The 22556-nt window shown below is 41.5% G+C and overlaps 1 protein-coding gene across 5 annotated transcripts in view; it reads right to left on the bottom strand.

Moving 5' to 3' along the window:
* Window positions 1–22556, bottom strand: part of abr (ABR activator of RhoGEF and GTPase) — a 209596-nt gene that overhangs the window by 15086 nt on the left and 171954 nt on the right. Inside the window, exon 1 of one of the 5 annotated variants that reach the window (XM_078172361.1) lies at window positions 8957–9472. The exons of the other annotated variants lie outside the window; for them this stretch is intronic. Within the exon in view, the coding sequence (XP_078028487.1) occupies window positions 8957–9142 (186 nt within the window). The 5' untranslated portion in view covers window positions 9143–9472. Of the gene's footprint in view, window positions 1–8956; window positions 9473–22556 lie in introns of those variants that run through there. 5 annotated transcript variants of the gene reach the window in all.

The following is a 22556-nucleotide window of genomic DNA, read 5'->3' as shown; positions in this document are numbered from 1 at the left end:
AAGCATTTAAGCAGCAAAACTAAGATAAAAAATTTTGAGGAAACAGAACTCTCCTAATGGGGAGTCGGACAACAGCTCTGCTCTGCTCTCTGCTATGTTCACATTTTACAGAATGTGATTAATGATGTATTATTTCACCCATCTGGAACCCATCCACACATGTGTGTAATAAGCAGGGAGTACACATGTTGTGATGTGGGCCCATCTTACTATCTGAGTAATGTGCCATTTAAATGGCGGGTAAATACTGCGGCATTCTGACTGTAGACCAGGTTTTTGTTTGTCAATCTCTGCCTAGAAACAGCAATATGCAAACAGTGCACCTGGCCACACCTTATTTTAAGGTGAAACTGGCCTTAACGACTCTGAAACTCAGAGCTCACATGTGACCTCAGCGACTCTGTAAAGGTTCACACTCACACAGGGTTTAAAGCCTGCGACTCTGCACCAGTCAGTTAAAAATGAAGAAGCCTCTTGGATGAGAGGCAAAACGTCTTCAAGAAACTCAAGCAAGTCCAGTTGCCTATGGTATAGCACTTCAGGCTACCACGACCAGGATGACTGAGAATCTTATTCTAAGAGCAACATAGCCATGGGCGCACTGATGGGTGCCAGTACATTTGCCGCTTACAAAACGTGGGCGCTGGCAGTGAGAATGACTGCATTGCTCTGAAATTAGCAATGGCAGCTGTGCTTGCACTGTGCGCCGGGTGTAAGGTAGGGCCCTAAATATCATTAATTAGATATAATCTGGGTTGGACTTAAGTGCGTGGTTTGTCCTGAACACATATCTGTGTGATATGAGGAAAATATGCTGTTTAATATCGTAACGATGCAATAAATAAACAGATATTTCTTTCAGTATTCTGCTAAACTACAACAAATTGCTTCATGAATTAACTGAATGAAAGAGAATTAGTGCCAACAGTCTTTTATTGAACAAACTGAACTGCACACAAAAGGCACTAATGAAAATAATAGTGCAACTTCTACTGATTCATCTTTCAAATAACTCAAAAAATCCCTGAGTACAATATCGCAGTGTTTTGATATATTGTGAACAGCCTTAGCATGAATAGATATTTCTTAAAAAAAAAATAGTGCTTATTCTGTAGATCCAAGAAAAAGAACTATCTAAGAAAGCGTGTTCTGAAATAGCCACTGTGCCAAACAGTTGGTTAGTGAAATGCTGTTTAAAGCCTTTAATAACACAATCCCTACACACTTAATTAGCCCATTGTTGCTGCGCTGGAGACTTAATGTATGCTGGTGACAATATTCAAAACACAACTTGATCTTTTGATATGCTAAATTAATGAATTTCTGTTTAATTTGTCCTTTGTGTTTCATTACAGTTTTCTCATTGCTGCTCTCTGGCTGATTAAATATTCATTCAGCTGCAGAAAGCTTTTTATTAGTCCTTTAATTAGAATGTAGCTCACACTGCACGGCTCCTTGGTTTTTTAGCAGGATTACAGGAAGTGTTTGTGCAGCTATGGAGCCTTTCATCCCCACGCTCCAGTATGTATTTGCCTCGTAGAACACAAGCAGCCTACCTATTTTTAGATAAATGAGCCACATATGCATAATGTTTGTATATGCATCAGTGACAGCTAGCGTCTTTACTCAACAGCTGCTGATGTCACCGTGGCCATGTCAGGCCTTTGACTCGGTTGCCATGTTGCCTTCGTCCCTCACTTCCTCGTTGGAGCCAATCGGTGGCGGTTTTCAGCCAGCAGAGGGTTGTGATTTGCAGAGTAGTCTTGAATCTCTGCAGGCAGTATGTGATTCTCTTATAGGGCTTGTAAACAGAAACACACACGCGCACTACTGTACAGTTATGCAACACCACCCTGCCTGCAGCCTGCACACAGAACTGTGAGTTATCCTACACTTACGAGGAGAGAAAGAGTGAAATATCCCTTTAATGCTCTGAATTTGAGTTCTCCTACACTTTCCTCATCATGTTGTTGCTATTTTGTGTCATTTTCAGTCTGAATTTACTCAGTAAATATTCAAATCAACCTAAAATGGATGCTTCACTTTAAAGTAAACCATGAACTGTGATTCAGGAACATCCCTGGATCAATACTAACTAAAAACTGTCCCATTCTAGGCCTTCAGCTGTTATATAAAACCCACATGCTGAAGTCACAGATGCAAACACTGCTTTGTTTCATTGTTGTACAAACTAACCACCAAATTTTTTGATATAATCCAGTGCAGCAGTGACAAAACTCACATATGCTCTCAAGAGACTGAGATCTAAGTCCTGTTTCTGTCCTCCGCTGAACCCTCATGTTTGTCTTGGACAGATTTACAGTGATCTTTTTCACTCGTCGTTCTTTGCGTAGTCGTAGGCAATACCTGACTATCCAGGCTATTTGTGATCTTTTCCACTAACAGCATGTACCATTTGGAAGCCATTAGATGATCACGTACACATTCTCTATGGAGTCGACAACTGAAGACGTACGATGTGTAAGTCTTGATGCAGGCGCCAGTACGATGATCACAAGTGTCTCACTTCAACTTTTTTGGAGAGTTTTGACTACTAATTGGAGCACTACCATGAGCTAAAAAAGGCAACTTCTTCCTGTTTTTATTGCGTAATTTTAGCTGAAAAGAAAACTTTCAGAAAACTAACAAGATCATCTCTATGTTCCCAAGCTCTGTGCCCCCTTTATTTAACATGCAAGACACACTTCACAACCATCTTCCTAATGATTAAAGACATGTACAAATATTTATTCATGTCTCTTGATATACACCAACATCATAGGAGATTGATAAGGGCCAGCTTCACAGTTCAAATTGCAAAAGAACAAAGGGAGATGTCTAGAATGAAAAAAGCTATTTTACCCACAAATCTCAGGGTGAAGGTTTCAAGCAGTATGACACCAGTAGGCTATAAGCTGTAGGCAGGGGTGGGTAGTAACACATTACAAGTTAAGTAAGAAAGTAGTTTTCCTTTTTTAAAATCTACTTCTACATTCTACAGGTATATTTTTGAGCCAGTAATCTACATTTACTTCACTATGTTTGCCATTTATACCTCCATTATAACTAATCTGCTCTAAATGTGGGGATTAAGAGCAGGGGGGAAAGCACGTGAGGAGCATCTCTAATGTTAAAAAGAAGCATCACCTGTCTTTCGACCACAATGTGAAGATGACGCAGCAAAACCCAGAACAACAGGCAGCTTCTAGCGACAATCTCTGACCACATCTGGCCAAACTTTTTATACCAAGATCTTAAAAAGACAATAGTCCTCCTCTAACCTCTGCAAGCGTATTGAGGTAAGTTGCACATACTGTAGGTGAACATGTAGTTAGCAAGCTAATGTTAGGTACGTTACGGTATGTTAATTTTTCATGTGTAACTTTCATTCTTTGATCTTCTAATAAGGACATTAACGTAATGGTAGCTAGAGGTGTTTTGGCTTTTTAATTTATTAATCCTGATTAAAAAGGGTTAGGGTTTTTCTTTTCCTTTGTTTTGCACTGGCTGGCACACACCCTAAAAATATTAGAATGGAAAGTAACTTGTACTTTGTTATTTATTAACCAGGTACTTTTTTACTTTCACTTGAGTAGGTTTCTCAAAATTAATATTCACTGTTACATGAGTACAGATTTTTGGCTCTCTACCCATCACTGGTTGTAGGTGGGTGATCTTAACATGGTGACATGGTGAAAAAAAAGCACTGCTAAGAACAAAAAACCTTTTTAAAGATCTCCTTATGGTGTCATATTAAGACACTATTGAGCTGTGGAACATGCGACCCTGAGAACTAAACCAGCAAAATAGGTCCTAAACTGATTGTCTCTGACGATTTCAGATAAATGCATCAAATTCCCTGAATTCATGTGGTAACCCCAAGTCATCGTCTTTATGGAGAACTGTTTACCCTAACAACTTTCCTGTCATTACCTAAGTCCAGACCCCTGTTTAAGCATGTGATGAACATACCACATCTTTAAACTCTCACCACCTAATTACATGATTAATGCCTTGTCGCCACCCTGCTGAGATTAAAGCCACCCTGCACACGGCCTGCTGTACGACCAGAAGCCATGAGGCTGGACTCATCCATGAGGGAGTCACTGTGGGTATCAACCTGAGAATGCTTTACTGACCTGCCGTTTCCCTCCTGGAGCTCATTAACCAGGCGCAGATCCTGCGCACGCGGGGATGGATTGGGGCCAATAAAGGGCTATGCCCTCCGGTGGGGACAGACGGAGATTTATGTGGCCTATATAAAAGGCCATTAGGGGACGAGCTGGCATTTTAGGCACGCAGGAGGGATGAAACCCTAATATCTTATCTGCACTAATCAACATACTCAGATGGAAGTGCATAATTTCATATGTGGGCTAAAATGCAGCGTGGGCGAGAGGTGGGATGAGTGAGGTGGAGGGCAGATGATAATGGTTGGATCTGATTCTCTGCCACGGCTAAGCCGGAACGACAGCTCCATTGTTCTCCCCACTAAGCTGGCTGTAAGTCCACAAAGAAAATAAAACCAGAACCTGCCTGGCAAACAGGTCATCAGCCAAAAGAACATGATGTTAAACACACACACTCACACACACCCACCCACACACACACACACACACACACACACACACACAAAAAACAGACCACAACTGAGAAGCGCTTAATCATCGTTTGTTCTTTTGCTGGGACACAAATGATACAGTATGTCTGGTTCTGGTCTAATTAGTGTTCCCAGCCAGACTCCCATCGCATCACACCGTGTCTTAATTAGGTGCCGCTTTAGGCTGAAGCGGTAAGGACAATCCCCCAGTGTACTGACATACCCTCACGCATCCTCCAACATCCACATTCCTCTCTACACCCTGTAAGTAACATATTATGCATGCCACAGATGCACACCAATGTGCCCTGGAGTTAGCTTTCCCTGGCCCCCTTTAATAATTATTTGAAAACACTGGAAGTCGCTCTTAAGACTATTTAAAGACAAATCTCAAAGTAGATTTTAAGAAGTAAAGCCAGCAAAACAATTTACTTCAACTTGAACACAGCTGGCTATACTATTAAGATTGTAATATGCAAACAGGGGAAAAGTATTACAAGGAAATAATGACCAACTGTTTTTACTTCAGAGTGTGACATTTTCAGATTGTTTTAAAGGGATAGTTCAGATTTTTTTAAGTGGGGTTTAGGCTTGGGTGGTATCACCAGGGTATTTAGCAATCCCAGTGGTGTGATTTTCCATAGCGCCACACATTCATACTGTCATAGATTGCATATCCCGGTAAAATTTTAGGAAGGTATGAAGGGTGCACAGTGTATTACCTACAGTAGATGGTGGGCAGCCGTTTGGAGAAACAGGCAGGAGTACTGACACCGAAGCTAAGCAATGTACTGCTATGGACAGGGGCAGCAACAAAACATTTTAGCCACCTTAAAAATCAATATCTGTTTAAGGGTACACTATATTGAGAATATTTTCACTGCTTTACCCTGCTGCCAGACAGCCCATTTCCACTGGCATTACATTTTCTCAACTGTAGAACTTCTGTGTTCCTTCACATAAGCGCCACTGTGGTGCACACTGATTAGGACAGCAACCACAAAATGACTTTGGATACCTTTGTGAACCAGAGTATACAGAGGAACTTCTGTGGAGGCAGCAATAATGTTCTACAGCTGAAGAAATGTAGTGCCGAAGGAAAGGGGCTGCCTGACAGCAAGGTAAAGCAGTGAAATCAATGTACTGCTGCTGCCCCTGTCCACAGCAGTACATTGCTCAGCTTCTATGCTGATACTCCTGCCTGCTTCTCCAAACTCAGGGCGTGCCGACTGCCATCTACTGTAGGTAATACACTGACTATGAATAAGTACCTCATTCAGCCCCACTAAAAAAAAAATCCAAACTATCCCTTTAAAGACCTGCAGGCAGCCTGTCATGTTACTGTTTCAGCTGATGATTTAACTCTGTCACCTCTCACCCTCCATCAAACAGAGTTCACCACCACGCAGAGGCAGAACTGCAGGATGGAGGGAGAAGAAAGGGAGAATTGTAGAGGAGCTGATAGGATCAAAAGGCAAGCGAGCACAGAAAAACTGCAACACAAGTTTACTCATAAACCCTGCCGATCAAAGCCTCACTGAAAATGAATGAAAGGATGAATGGGACTTCACAGAGCAGTTTGATGAAGGGAGATTCCTGCGCAGGCTGGGTGAGAGCTGGGGGGCAGGATCACATGCAACTAACTGTGAAGTTGACAAATCTGGACAGCAATGAAATGCAGAAACCTCCTTAATCTCATTATTTGGCATAAAGACATGGAGACGCCTGTGCAAAGAATGAATCAATACAGGACCCGCGGGTCGATGTCTGGGCTTAGTATGTAATCCCAGTTTCATCCCTGCTCAGTGTAACCAGTGGTCAGCCTTCCTCAGGCCTCTGTTGAATAATGGAAAGCACCGAAACAAAGGTCACCTCTCAACTTCTTTGTCCTGAACCGCCTTATCATTATGCACAAAAATTACAGCTCAAAATGCTGGCGATGCACTCATGATGAAGATGAGGAGGACTGCTGAATAAACATGCAAACACAGTGAATTAAAAAAATGAGTCAGAATTTTAGCTGCGTGTGCAGAGCTATGCATAGAACCAGGACAGGCTCACGTGCGTCTTCTCTATCGTTCACATACAAAAGCATCTGGAGCAAAAAAAAAACAAAAAAAACAACAAAACAAACAGGAGCCTGTTTCCTGCTCCCACGCACGGATCACAATCCCGAACCTGCATTGAAACTATGCCATACCAGACCTGTTAATGTGCGCACTACAGCTGCAATAATAATTGACTTGCTGTCAACTATTAAATTTAATCGCCAACTTATTTGATCATCAGTCAAAAGTCTCTGATTCAAGCTTCTTAAATGTGAATATTTTCTGATTTCATTACTCCTCCATGACAGAAAACTAAATATCTTTGGGTTGTGAACAAAACAAGACATTTGAGCACATCATCTTGGGCTTTGGGAAACACTTATCTACATTTTATAGACCAAACAACTAATCATTTAATTAAGGAAAATAATCGTCAGACTCATCAACTATGAAAATAATCGTTAGTTGCAGCCATCTTTGTGTAACAGATCCCTCAACACAAGCTTCACTAATGACATCAACTGCCCTGTCTGAATGAACCTCAATCCCATAACTGCACACCCAGCCATCACTACACTGGCCATCTAAATTTACTCTAAAACTTGAGTGAATTGGGAGACTATGAAAGTATTCACAAAAAAAAGAGAGAGAGAGAGAGAGTCATAAGAGGAAGGTAAAAAAAAACAAAAACATCCAGGCAAACATGCATGTAGCTGTTAGGGTTAGCTAACGTTATCCAGGCATGAAACTATATATTGTCTTAGATTTTGGATATCGTTGTATCGCGAAATGGCATAAATGGTATTTTTCCCCTCATTTTAAAGCCTGCATTACAACAAATGTGTCAACTAACCAGACTTTTCTGTTTGTTTTAACACTTTGCACTACCCCACTTAGTCGTTATACCCACATTATTGATGAGGAGAAACAAAAACAAAACGATAGTCAACCCTCTAAATTTGTCGCATCAGAGAAGGTATTTGGTCAGAAATATTGTTATTCTCCATTTTTCCCTGTCCTAGCACTGATGAAGTGCTTTTGAGGAGATTTAAAAATATCGAGATATCATGTATCGAGATAGAGCCTAAAAATATTGTGACTTTTCAGCCCTAGTACATAGCCTGCACTGCACATTCATTATGTTTACTTTGTCAAAATACTTCCAAACATCTCTCTAATGCCTAGTCACTCCACTCTGCCAGTAACCTTAGATCTGATCTAGATCTAGATTTGTCCAGAAAATGTAAATGTTTAATGTAGAATAGGGTTATATGTTTGTGCAGTGATTACTATAGATGTTAATAGAATACTGACATCCAAATCAGGTACTCAAGTACTCAAATACTCATGCCCATCTCTACTAGAAAATGCCAAAGTGATAAAGCTCTACCCTTGTAATGTAGCTGTACTGAAGAAAAAACTGATAAAAATATGCCACACGTATGTTTCAGAGCTTATCTGGCATAATGTGACAGTTAATCAGTGGAAATTGAGCTTGGAATGCCAAAGGGGCATCAGATCAGCTCAGCCACTGGAGGACAGTATTTAAAATGCACAGCAGGGGGAGCTACACTGATACTGAAACATCTCAGAAGATGCAAATACCATGTACTCATCAAGAGCAGCTCTAAGAGAGGTATAGCAGAGAAAGGGCAGGAATGAGACAATAGGGAGGAAATTGTGATTTCAAGTTAAACTGACATTGTTTTCTCCGACACATCTGTGGTTTTTAAAGTGATGATGATTTTCAACACCTGGGAAAACGACACTGTGCAGTCCAGGTGATAAGCCCTGCTAGTATCTGTGCTGTTTATCAGAACATTAACATCAGGAAACATTTGCTTATGGTACTCTAACCTCTTTTCCAAGCTGACAAAAGGCTTAGAAACACATTTATAGTATTCATTACAGTAAGTAGCATCTAATATGCAACAATAATCTCATTTCAGGACAGGAAAAAGCAAAAATGAAGGCTTTTCTAACAAATGTTATGTTTGTGTTTTCTGTGGCTGGTGTCACAGCAGGCCACTGTTTAGCCACCTTTTTAATTTAGCACTACATCACTGCCTCTAGCGCAGTCAATAGAGCCATCAGATAAGAACAATAGTCAACTCTCCACTGAAAGACAGACACCCGGGGAGAGAGCGCATGCACATGGAGAGGCATACACTGAGCATAAAGGAGAGACAGAGCAAACAGATGGAAGTGACACAGTGATAAATAAAAGAGAACAAATGATAAAAGAGAGGAAACAGCTTGTGTGATGTGTATGTGTGTGTGTATGTGTGTGCATATGTCATTCAAAGACCTTTTGTCTGAGCAGCTTGCTGCGAACACGGCCCCATAGCTTGGCCCCGGTGTTGGTGTGCCTCTTAAGCACAGGGGTCTGAGGCTGGCTGGACAGATTTTGCTGGTTCTGGTCCACACAGCAGTGCTGCTCCAGACGCTCACACACCGAGTTCAAGTTTACATCCGACACTAGAATCTCCGTCATCCCAAAAGCCTTTAAATGCCTCTTCCACCAAAGCACAGGTGGAGGAAGTGCGGCGTGTACAAGGAGGTGGGGGAGGATGGATCCCCACGTAGCCTCTCACCGATCACTGGACCAGGTGCTGGAGAACCGCTCCAGGAATTCACCGGCGAAAAAAAAATCTCCCGCAGCTGATTCTCACTTCAATAAAGGGAAAAGTGATGACAGGGAGGAGAACAAGATGCTGCCATGGTCTCCTTGATAAGCCTGATAATAATTCCTCTGTGAGCTCAATCCACAGTCAGCTGCCAACATCTCTTCGCAGTGCAATCTGACTTCCACAACGGCAATCACAGATACAGAGCGCTGGAGCGAGGCAAAAAGAGAGAGGGAGAGAGAGAGAGAAAGAGAGCAGAGGGAGGGAGATCGGGGGAGTGAATGAGCTCCCGTTGTCACTGAGCAGCCCTGCTTCTCCAGATGTTGATGGACACACCTCCAGAGAGGGGAGGAGGGAGCAATAAACAGTCAATGAGAAATGAGAGAGGGGGAGAGTGAAAGAGAGAAAGAGGGAGGGAGGGGGGGATGGCGAAATGCTGAACTGTGTTTTGCTCCATGTTTTGACCCCTTGTCAACCTTTCCCAGAGCTGGTCATCACACTCAGGAAGTGAGCAAAGAGAGGAATGTGATAAAGAGAAAGAGGTAGAAAAGGTGTGAAACCTTAAGGGTACAGTGTGTTGGATTTAGGGGGATGAATTTACAGAAATGGAATGTAATATAAAAAGTATGTTTTCTATAATCACCTAAAAATAAAGCCCCGTTTCCACTGAGCAGGACGGTGCGGTACAGTTCAGTTCGGCCCGCTTTTTTTCCATTTCCACTGTGAAAAGTTGTGGATGGTACCAATGGAACCGTTCCATACCATCACCAATTTAGGTCCCCCTTCTGGGTTGGGGTACCTAGCACACAGATCTGGTACTAAAAGGTGGAGCTGTGAACACTGCAGTCCATTGATTGGTCAATAGTGGACGGTCGCCCTTGCTTGGTACTAAGTTGTGGCTGGTTTTGAGGCTCATGTAACCATTGTTTACAGTGGAAACGCTAGGGTCTAGATACCATGTCTGAAGGGTTACTTTTGGTTCAAAGGGCACCATACTGAAAGTGTTTGGTAGAAAAGGGGCTTAAGAATTGTTGTGTTTTTGTTGTCTTAGAATGAGTCATATATCTATATAGGGAGCAGGTCCTCGTCTATGGAGAAAGCCATGTTGCGCCACCATGTTTCTACCGTAGTTCAGAAAGTACAAACCAAACACTGGCTCTAGACAGGCCCATTGATGTTTTTGCGTCGGCCACCATACTTAGCAGCCCCTCCATGATGAGGGCGTACAGAAAAACACTAACGTCTGGATCATAACTTATCAGAGATAAAATGTGAGCACACATTAGCGGGTGTTGAGCTAGCGAGAACCCCTGATTTGTAACATTAAACTTATTCAGGGTTTTTACTGGTTTTAATCGGCAGGTCTGTTTGTTTTTGAGATGAAGAGACCTCTGTGAATACTTCAGCTCCCAGTATAAACCCTACTGAACAATGAACACCAAAAGAATTATAACTCGGAGAAGGTTAACTGGTTGCCATCTGCAATCCTTACCGCTAGATGCCACTAAATCCCCTAAATCTTACACACTGGACCTTTAAAAAGTTCAGGTAATGAACGCTAAATATTAGTGGATAAAATGTCTAAAAAACATTAGGAAACATCACCTCAGTAAAAATTTCAGCAGACTTTAAAAGCTTCAGCATTGTCAAATGTCAGAGAATTCTTTTCCTCCACTTTCCACCCCATTCCTCCTCCTCCTCCTCCTCCTCTTCTTCTTCCTCTCAGTCTCAGTGCTTGTTACCGCGCCTTTCTGTGCCGATGACTTCTCCTTACCACGCTCTTACAGTTCTCTGATTTCCACGCGCACGCTCACTCGCACATCCTGGGAGACACGCCGAGCGAATCACCATCTTTATTCAACAGGACAGCCGGAGCTGGCTGCTCTTAAAAGGCGTATTCCTCTGTATAATGGATCGATAGGGGAAGGGGACTCTGTGTATGCCTGTCAAACTCCATCTCCATCCGCCGCCTGTGTCCCATCCTATTTGAATTAGAGGGGGAAAAATATTCTGCTGAGGAAAGGTTACAGACGCAAGGCTGCATTTTAAAACCTCCGCACCAGTATGACAGACTGTCTACTGGGCTGAATGGTAGCTGTGATTGAGAGTCAGCGTCTACTGGTAGGTAGACTGATGTGGGCTGATTGTACAGTTATTCATGAAGAGATTCAGATAAGAAACAACAAGTACGTTACACAACTTCCTTGATCTACTGAAATGGTGGGAGGCAGCTGTGTTTACTAGGACGGCAAGTGAGATGCATAAATATCTGATCCAAATAAATTTCTTTCTCTGCTAAATGTGTTGCCCATTAACTATTGAGTTATTGATTACCGATACTCTAGATGAGCATTTAATAATTTGTCTGTCCTATATTTCCTCTAAAATAGCAGCTACAAGTAGAACAAGTGTAAGAATATATTCAGTGGCTTGTTTTAAGTCCATGTAGGCCCTGAACACACCTTCACAAACCAAATAGAGTCATCATGTCATCACGAGGCGCCACACACGGCACTAGACAGTATGATACCATGGTGTAACAACATGTGGCTTAGTGTGTGTCCTGTGGTTGAGATATAAAAAGAGAGCAGATAGGAAGGGTGAGCAGGACAGCCTGTATGTCTGACTTTGTGACCGACAACGTAGGAGGATGAGGAGGAGGAGGAGGAGGGAGGGGGGTTTAGTATGGGAGAGACCTCAGCCAACCCCTGGCCACAAAGTATTTTTAACTCCCAGGGTTTGTAACTATGAGACATACACACTCCATGCGTCACAACTTGGAAGGAATGTCTGGGAAAAGCATGTTTTGGAAATGGGAGAAAGAAGAAAACCCACGGGGGAGAGAGGAGATATTTTTGGGAAAGATGAGAGAGAAGGGGAGCACTTATATAGACTGGTATATTTTAACTTTGTACATGTTAACCATAATATATGTTTTCTGATTCCCAGGTTGTGTTTATTGTAATTTTGAGGGCATACATAAATCATTAGTTCAATGTCTAAGTTTCATTGCCCATTTCTGGAAGTAAATATACCTAAGAAAATTGAAAAATTGAATTTAAAAAAAAAACAACAAAAACAAATAAAACATTATAATAAAATGATGAATAATAATAAAATATAAAACCAATAAATATAGTAAATAAATAAACAGCCATAAAAGAAAGAAAGAAAGAAAGAAAGAAAGAAGGAAAGAAAGAAAAGAAGTACTTAAATACTTAAATTTAATTAAAAAATAAAATAAAATAAATAAATGAAAAAAAAAATAAATAAATAAATAATAATAATAATAATAATAATAGTAGAAGAGAGATAGTAACATTAATGATAAAAATGTAATCTAAAAAATTATAATACTAGGATGAATAATAATAAAATATATTACCAATAAATATAATAAATAAACAGCCATAAAAAGAAAGAAAGAAAGAAAGAAAGAAAGATTCTAAATATAAAGATTTATAAATGGTAATAAATAAAAATAAATAAATAAATAAAATAATTATTATTATTGTAGTAGTAGAGAGATAGTAACATTAATGATAAAAATCAAATTACAACAAAATACATTACTACGATGAATGATAATAGATAATATATTACCAATAAATATTATAAATAAACAGCCATAAAAAGAAAGTAAGAAAGAAAGAGGTTCTATTAATGGTAATAAAAAAATCAGTAATAAAAAAAATTGACAAAAAAATATTAACTGAAATATAATTCAAAATAACAATAATAATAATTATTATTATACAGTGACAAAATAATATAAATAATAAAGACCATAAAGTAAATAGAAATGAAATAAAATAGAGATACAAAATTCAAAGTAAATCTTTTTTTGTTTAAAATCTATCTATCTATCTGTCTATCTTGTACTTGTCATATTGACATGTGAAAGCTTCACTGCCTTACATGGAAACTCCTTCAATTTGGTATTGAACTTAAATATATATACAGTACAGGCCAAAAGTTTGGACACACCTTCTCATTCAATGCGTTTTCTTTATTTTCATGACTATTTACATTGTAGATTCTCACTGAAGACATCAAAACTATGAATGAACACATGTGGAGTTATGTGCTTAACAAAAAAAGGTGAAATAACTGAAAACATGTTTTATATTCTAGTTTCTTCAAAATAGCCACCCTTTGCTCTGATTACTGCTTTGCACACTCTTGGCATTCTCTCCATGAGCTTCAAGAGGTAGTCACCTGAAATGGTTTCCACTTCACAGGTGTGCCTTATCAGGGTTAATTAGTGGAATTTCTTGCTTTATCAATGGGGTTGGGACCATCAGTTGTGTTGTGCAGAAGTCAGGTTAATACACAGCCGACAGCCCTATTGGACAACTGTTAAAATTCATATTATGGCAAGAACCAATCAGCTAACTAAAGAAAAACGAGTGGCCAACATTACTTTAAGAAATGAAGGCCAGTCAGTCCGGAAAATTGCAAAAACTTTAAATGTGTCCCCAAGTGGAGTCGCAAAAACCATCAAGCGCTACAACGAAACTGGCACACATGAGGACCGACCCAGGAAAGGAAGACCAAGAGTCACCTCTGCTTCTGAGGATAAGTTCATCCGAGTCACCAGCCTCAGAAATCGCAAGTTAACAGCAGCTCAGATCAGAGACCAGATGAATGCCACACAGAGTTCTAGCAGCAGACCCATCTCTAGAACAACTGTTAAGAGGAAACTGTGCGAATCAGGCCTTCATGGTCAAATAGCTGCTAGGAAACCACTGCTAAGGAGAGGCAACAAGCAGAAGAGATTTGTTTGGGCCAAGAAACACAAGGAATGGACATTAGACCAGTGGAAATCTGTGCTTTGGTCTGATGAGTCCAAATTTGAGATCTTTGGTTCCAACCGCCGTGTCTTTGTGAGACGCAGAAAAGGTGAACGGATGGATTCCACATGCCTGGTTCCCACTGTGAAGCATGGAGGAGGAGGTGTGATGGTGTGGGGGTGTTTTGCTGGTGACACTGTTGGGGATTTATTCAAAATTGAAGGCACACTGAACCAGCATGGCTACCACAGCATCCTGCAGCGACATGCCATCCCATCCGGTTTGCGTTTAGTTGGACGATCATTTATTTTTCAACAGGACAATGACCCCAAACACACCTCCAGGCTGTGTAAGGGCTATTTGACCAAGAAGGAGAGTGATGGAGTGCTGCGGCAGATGACCTGGCCTCCACAGTCACCGGACCTGAACCCAATCAAGATGGTTTGGGCTGAGCTGGACCGCAGAGTGAAGGCAAAGGGGCCAACAAGTGCTAAACACCTCTGGGAACTCCTTCAAGACTGTTGGAAAACCATTTCAGGTGACTACCTCTTGAAGCTCATGGAGAGAATGCCAAGAGTGTGCAAAGCAGTAATCAGAGCAAAGGGTGGCTATTTTGAAGAAACTAGAATATAAAACACGTTTTCAGTTATTTCACCTTTTTTGTTAAGTACATAACTCCACATGTGTTCATTCATAGTTTTGATGCCTTCAGTGAGAATCTACAATGTAAATAGTCATGAAAATAAAGAAAACGCATTGAATGAGAAGGTGTGTCCAAACTTTTGGCCTGTACTGTACATACATATATAATGTATTTTAAGTTTGCTCTACACATGGATGCACATTTTTTGGCTGTTGGCTTCCTTTTTAACTGTCAAGAAAGAATAAAAGTTTAAAAAAACTGACAGCATTGCGAGCCCCCCGACAAAAGGTCATCAGTGAACCCTCTTGTCTTCCATTCCCAAAGTGTACCATGTTACCATCTTTCCTCATTCATTTTCTTTTGTATATTTATATCCATGCTGACAACACTGATCATTTTGGTCAACCAGGTTAAGATCTATTCTATCTATCTCTACTTGCAAACGGCCACAGTCGCACACAGAGCACAGTTACTCTTGAGAATAGCAGCGTTGGAGCATCTATACAACCGGGGTCAAATGGAGTCCATCACTTCACAACACATCACATCAGAAAAGTCATGGAGTGAATACACATGCACGTATGCACTCCACCAGGCGCGAGACCACAACGACATACAGTGCGTTCATATATCCAGAGCCCCTCTCTGTCTAATGTTAGCTCATGCACTATTTATGGCATTAAAACATACATACTGCACATGCAGACATGTTAACCCAGACGACTGTGGGTTCACTCTAACTCCACACACATTAAAACAGTCCAAGCAGTTCTGCACAGCCTGCCACAGCTCACCAAACCCCCAAATTTATTCCATACGCGATATCTGAATGGAAAATAATAACAGGATAGTGTTGTTCCTGTTCTGAATCTTGTGGAAGCGAACCATTTCAGCTCTCTGGTTCAGTTGGTTGGATTGGTTTTGTTGTGCGTAAGAAGAGCCGAGTAATGGGCCCCTTTTTTACTGAAATGCCCTTGCATAGATAAAAATGTACCATAGAGCTAAATTACCCATATGAAAAGATGAACTGCGTGGGGCTTTGAGCTCGGGAGACATGGGAATGATAAAAAAGAAGGAAAGGAAAAACGCAAGTGGGGAGGGAGAACGAGTCCAACAGGGAGATAAGATTAAGAGCTCTTGTGGGAATGGGAGACTACATGAAAGGAAAGAAAAAGAGTAATTAGTAAAAGTGGTAATGCTTGAGATGTTTTTGTGGTGCAAGGTTTGGTGCTCAACACTAAGGCCCAGTCCACACAAACACAGGTAGGGGTTTTTCCCTCCTTTATTTAAAAAATAAAAAAGCCATCCACACAAGCACTTAGGTGTGTGATGATATCAGGAATTCAGTAGTCAACAGCAATACCACTGAAATTCCACGATTCTCGATAACCAATTAAAATGAATTCAAATGTTATTAACAATCCCTGATGATCCGCCTTGAACGCAAAGTACCAGTCTATGTGGGTTCATGAGATTTTCCAGGTACAATATATTAACTAGTTCCTCCTCCATTGTCGTTGCTGATCAGCACTCGTACATGTAAGATGTGATGGATGGTCTTTATCGTAGGTTATTTGTCTCGCCCTTCCTCCACTGTGATTGGACGGCTGGGTAAAAAGTGACAGTGGTGAGCGCAGCATTTTAATCAAAGCTGAACATTTTTCAAATCTCTGCAACCAGAAAAAGACGGCAAACATGCAACACAGAATAAATGCTCAGCACCTCATCACCTCCACGTTGTAGTGGAGTGTAAAGACGCAGCGCTGCCATTGTAAAGAATTAACAAAATATGTGGCCGCAGAAAGAAAACGCTCTTCTTTTTGATGAGACAACAGAACTTGATGCCGTGTTGTTGTTGTTCAACTGTGCTGGCAGGCGTTGTTCTTCTACCTTTGGCATGTAACGGCAGAGTACTTGTACTTTGTAGGCGTAAATGCTGCCCCGTCAGGTCCCAGTATCTGAGGTACTAGAGAAAAACAAGTACGATGTTTTTAGAACTTCGGTATCGACATGTCTACAAGCACTGTTATAAAAGAAATCTCTGACCAACTGAAAACGCACAAAGTGCTAACCAGAGCACACCAAACCTAGAGGCAGCAATATAACCCAATCATGAAAAGAAGAGGATGTTGATCAATCAGAAACCTGAAAAACAAGGTAATACCGAAAGGCTCCTTGGAGCAATAAACTCTGTAACCCATTCTAACACTTCTGTTTTTCAATCTAGAGGAAGGGCAAATGTACGTGTGTGTAAACATGTAAAGAGTCCTGTGGCCAAGGTTAGAGCCTGCACTATTTTGGCCATGTCAGCCATTGCACGCAAATGAACTTTGGTGACTTTCTGAAAATCTTCCCCCTAGAGGGAGTGCTACAAACAGCAATTCCTTTGTGGATGATAGGCCACAGAAAAATCTATGTCTTCCAAAATACTACTTACGGCCATACCACCCTCAGAATGCCCAATCTCGTCTTCCAAAATACCTGTGTACGTGTAGACTGGGCTGAACACTGTGGTGTTAGTATGGCTTCTAGAGATCACCTGACAACTTGACTGTTTGCTTGTTTTTCATTTACTGCTGAATGTTGAATTTGTTCAGTTTGATACTATTTCTTTTCTGTTCTTTGGCATTGTGTGTTATATCCAGCTCTTCTCAAAATCTTTTTCTATTTTAAGAGACGGTTTTATTGCTGGAAATCTGTGCCTCAGGACAACCACACCAGATCTTTTAAAGGGTAACTGTAAAATGTTTCAAGGAATTTAATCACTGTTACTTTACCACAATAAGTCATAATAATATACTTTTAAAAATGTAGCTGATTTGAACTTAAGGTAAAACCATCTGATTACAACATTAAAAAGGTGAAAGAGCAGATGGTCCAGCCCTGAGTGCCTGGGCTCTGACATCAGGACCAGTCCTGGCTCTTAATTATAGATGTGCTGGGTGGCACAGCCCCTCGTAAAGCTGCTCCATATGACCAGACAGGAGGGGGGGAAGGGAATGTTGAACTAGGTCCTGGTTTACACTCCAAACTCCATCTGGGACTGCGGCCGCTCCCTGACAAGCCCTGTGATTCTGTTGATTCTGCGATTCTCCGGCCTCCATTCCTGCAGGTTTCAGCGCTGCTCTGCCAATCATAGAGACCTTCGAGAGCCAGAGATAAATTAATGATCAATCTAACGGCTACGGTGCTCCGACATGAATATGGAGCAGCTCTGAATCCATGCCTGGCTAATGTGCAGGGTTGGTCCAGTAACTGCAGTCCGTCTGGTGTTTTAGGGTGTTTTTCATGTACTGTAACAGACCCCAGTGAGTGTATGGTGGACATCCTGGGAACACTGTACAGCTGCTGAAAACATCTGCATGTAAATGTTTTGCAGTTGACCTTCACTGTTTTCTCCCTTTGTATGAAACAAAGCCGGTACTTGAGTGTGACGCTAAGCAGTCCACGATGTTTTTTTGTTCACGTCCTAAGCAATTTAGTCACAAATACCGTCCTGAGTCAAAGTTGTAATATTTGACATTTACAAGATCTTGTGAACTACAACTCCAGATTTTCAGTGACTCTCCTCAAAGCAAGAAGGTCCTGGGCTTGAATCCAGCTCCCAGCTGGGCTCTATTTGTGTTCGTATATTCTGTCCTGCCTGATCTGTAAAAAACGTGTACGGATTAAACATGTTAATAAATTAAAAAAATAAATAAATAAATAAAATTTAAAGTGCTGTTTGGTGAATTTTGGTCAAAGCCAGACCAGCAGATGCCTTAGACCTTACTGACAAGACCTTACCAGTCTTTATGCTAAGCTAAGCTAACTGACCTCTAGCTGTAGCTCCATATTGAACACTCAGAAATGAGAGTGGTATCGATCTTCACAACTCACTCTCTGCAAAAAAGAGTCCCTGCTAATGGTTGCTCTGCATTTTCACTTTCATAGTGAACACACAGGGTTTGTGATTTTACAACCTGCACGCATGAATACGAGTCACAGTAACCTTCTGTTCATGTGGGCTTTGAACTGTGGCCCCAATTCATGCTACACAATCTAACTTTGAAAGTGTGTGTGTGTGTTCATTCATAACGTCACTACAGAAAAGACCTGTGAAGCAGCTAACGGAGGAACAAAGGTGATCATTTGGGACCTAGGTATCAGAAAATGATGAAATCAAAAAGAAACGGGGAGCAGCCCCGGGCTTATTTGACTTACTCAAGAAAAATGACTAAGTGCTTCGTTTTCATCATGTGTGTCTCTGAGGCCTGTGATTGGCTGACATGAGGGGCTGGGTGACATTGACAGCTGCAAGCGGCGTTGTGAGCGGATAATTCAATCTGATTTAATTCGAACGGTCTCTGTAAGAATGTTTACTGGATGACCCACTCCACCTCTTTGATCTTTCCTGCTGCCTTCGCTGGAGCTTAGGGAAGGGGAAGGGAAATAGGGTTAAAAAAGGAGGTGTGTGCGTGTGTGTGTGTGTGTGTGTGTGTGAAGGGGGCTTTCGAGGGAGGGTCCTTCAGGGTACAGTGTGAGTGCTAAAATGGGTGTGCAGAGGCGGGAGGGGGGTTTGGCAGGGTGGGAAATCACAGCCTTAGGGTGCTCTACAGATTATTCCTGCTTCTCTTTCATCTGAGCCGTTGGGGGGCATCTTCCTCAGATTAACCGCTCCATCACTTATTAAGCACTTTGGAACAAAAGTAGCGATGGAGAGCAAGGAGGGGAGAAAAGAGAGGAGCTACTGTAAGAGAAGGTTTCATTAACATGTAGCTCGTGTCTGTTGTGTGTTGTTGGGTGTGGCCGGCATGAGAAGAGGAGTGTGTGTGTGTGTGTGTGTGTGTGTGTGTGTCCTCCCAGAGCCAGAGAGTGGGTGGAAAAACAAAGCTTTCAGGATATGAAAATATATAAATAGACCCAGCTACTGAAAGCCTCAAAATTTACTCAGTGGTAGATCTGCGTAACTTCACTGAGGAGTATTTTGAGTCTGGTCAGTACATTTGGATGCAGGTGAGGACAAAGAGAGAACTGTAAAAATAAACTGAGCAAGAGGAAATAAAGCACTAACAGAGGTGGAGGAGCAGAGTGATGCAAGAGCAAATGGTGAAGCTGTAATGCTGCTGGTTCTGCATGACAAACCTCCTTTCAAACAGCGAGGTCACACTCTGTATACACACTGATCCTCACACTGCTATTCATGTACTTTCACCTGATTGATTGTAATTGCTAATTATGTTTATCTGTACCCATCTTAATTTATTTCATTGTCATAATTCATCATTAAGATGTGATTATTCATCAAAGGTTCTGTATGCGACATACAGAGCATTAATATAACAGCAAACCACTACTTGCTATGTAAAGATAAGGTGGAGTAATGGTGTCCTGAGCAGAGAATGAAGTCATACCGTCCTACGTGCTAACTCATCATCGCTACTTTGTACAGTAGTCATACAGGTCTTACTGCTTAAACCTGGACAGTGTCATCGCAAAAGTGTCGCCCCCACCCTTTGGTTCCATCTTGGTTAACAATGTTAATTCTGTCAGCAGTGCTGCCATTGTTTAGTGATGTTTATTGAGTTTGCACCATTAGCTGCTAGCCGCTGGCTAAGCCCCCTCAATGTCGACACTCCTTAAACATGAAGCCCTTTTAAGTCACTAGGAAGTGTTGCCAACTTGGAACAGGTTCCGTTCAAGTTCCCATACATGAAGCTCAGCGCAAGTTAAATCAGGACTCAAGAATCAAGACTTTCTTTATGCTATATCCATACACAGTTCTTTCTCCATCCCACCCCCACCACTTCCACCTATCTGCTGACTCTGGGTGCTCCCTCTGTGGGTTAGCCAATCAAGCTTTGCCACGATCTCCTTCAGCCGTTCATGTTGCTACTGCCAAACTTAAATTCTCTTCTCTGCTCCTGTCAGCTGTCTTTTAGGCAGACTTGTCGTGCCGTCCTCCACCCCATTCACCTCCAGTCACCTTATCAAGAGCCCAGGACAAGCACATCAAAAGCCCACGCCTTTTCACATCCAAGTCCTCAGCTCCCTCTTAATCTCATCTTATCAACACTATCACCACCAGTGTCTAGACTCTACAGGCGAGTTCCCTAATCTACTACGTCTTTACCACCCTCCTGGAATAGATGACATCACGATGAGGTCTCATCCCCTAAGACTTTCACATTTCTCAGACTTTGGAGTTTGGAGCATTTTGACCAAAAATAAATGGGTTAGGGACCAAAAAAGTTGGTTTCAAACTGGAACCAAAAATAAAAAACAATGACAGGTTTTTCTTGACCTACGAACCATGACTGCACCTGTGTCATATGATACAGCTTCTAAAGAGAGGATGGAACATTGCATGTTATAGTCTGCTACATCTTGTGAGCAATAATAGTCAGCCTATGCTTGATTTTAGGATAAAACCAATATCTGTAATAACAAAACAAAATCTAGCAGGTAATCAGGATGTCTACATATCAGATATAACTTTGATGCTTTTTATGATCTTTTCGAGAACACTTTAAAGACAAATTTAAGACGATCAGTTTCTCATTGAAGCATTCCAGGTAAGCGTGAAGGTAAGCGGTGTATATTTAGTCCCATGCAAAGGTAAGTTTTATGTAGGTATACAGTGCAAAAGCAAGCAGGTTCGCTAGACCACACCAACGTTCCAAGAATCGTGAACAGAGCTGATTCAAGAACGAGAGCTGATGTGGGGAAAAGTAGTTAGAGGGAGCCAACACAGCTGATGCTCTGTGTGTGTGCCAACAAGATTAAAATGCGTCGTTCCTCAGCGCACTGTATTTGTTCACCAAACAACAGAAATCTTTCTAGTCACACAGACAAACAACAGCACCTCCTTAGTGGACGTAATTACAGCTAAACAACACAGTGAACTTTCTTTAATTACAACTAATCCGCCCATCCCTGGCAAACATTACAGCATACAATTTGAGCCAAGCTGAAACTTGAGTTTGCTTTAAATAAACACCCGTGGCTCAACACGAAGTTAAAGCTGCGCGAGGCAAATTTGCATTTTTGAAACCCCAAGTGGTGGTGCAAAATAACTTTTTGGAATTTTTCAAAAAGTTCAGACATCATTACTCATAAAGCACCACATAATCCTGAGTGTCTGGGTTTCCATTTTCCTTAGCTGCAAGCAGGAGATTGTGATAAGAAATCTTTCCGCAGCAGGTTTAGCCATCATTGCTGTGTCCAGGTTTTTCTGGCTCAAGCGCTCACTTGCTGCATTTTGCTTAAAATTTGTTATTTTGTGAGCACAGACAAGATTTTCAGTTGCAGTCATACCTGGCATCAGTTTAATGTGTGTAAATAGGGTAAAGCTAAGAAGTAAGTCTCAGAGGGGATGACACATTCTTATCTGTTTGAGCAACAGTTGCATGTGATGTAGACTGGAGTAGGGTGTGACCTCTTCATACAAACCATCCTGCCCTTTAGGGCGATATGCATGTGAACCTATTATATGAAGCCGTGATCTTCGTGTTGTGCCCTCTGCTTGACGAGGACAAGGCTGTGTTACATCTGAACACTGTGACCCAGTTCCAGTGATGAAGTGAGCGCAGCCTCACAGGAGGACAACACTGCTGCTAACCTGCTTGAATAATTCACTCTAAAAGTGTAAACCCACGGCTGACTGGACGCAGTCACCTGGAAGATTACATGAGCAGGGAGAAGGAAGAGAGAGGAGGAGGTGACAGGATGATCCCGAGTGACATAAGGTGAGATGAGAGCGTATTATGCAACCAGAGGTTACAGTGAAAAGCAGTGAGGAAAAACATTTTTGAGCATGACGGTCTAAGTGTTAGAGGAGGAGGCGGATGAGACTGTTTTACACGA

Source organism: Epinephelus lanceolatus, chromosome 11 (genome assembly GCF_041903045.1).
Source record: "Epinephelus lanceolatus isolate andai-2023 chromosome 11, ASM4190304v1, whole genome shotgun sequence".
Lineage (NCBI taxonomy): Eukaryota > Metazoa > Chordata > Actinopteri > Perciformes > Serranidae > Epinephelus > Epinephelus lanceolatus.
Note: the sequence above shows the minus strand (reverse complement) of the source record. Positions and strands in the feature narration are given on the sequence as shown.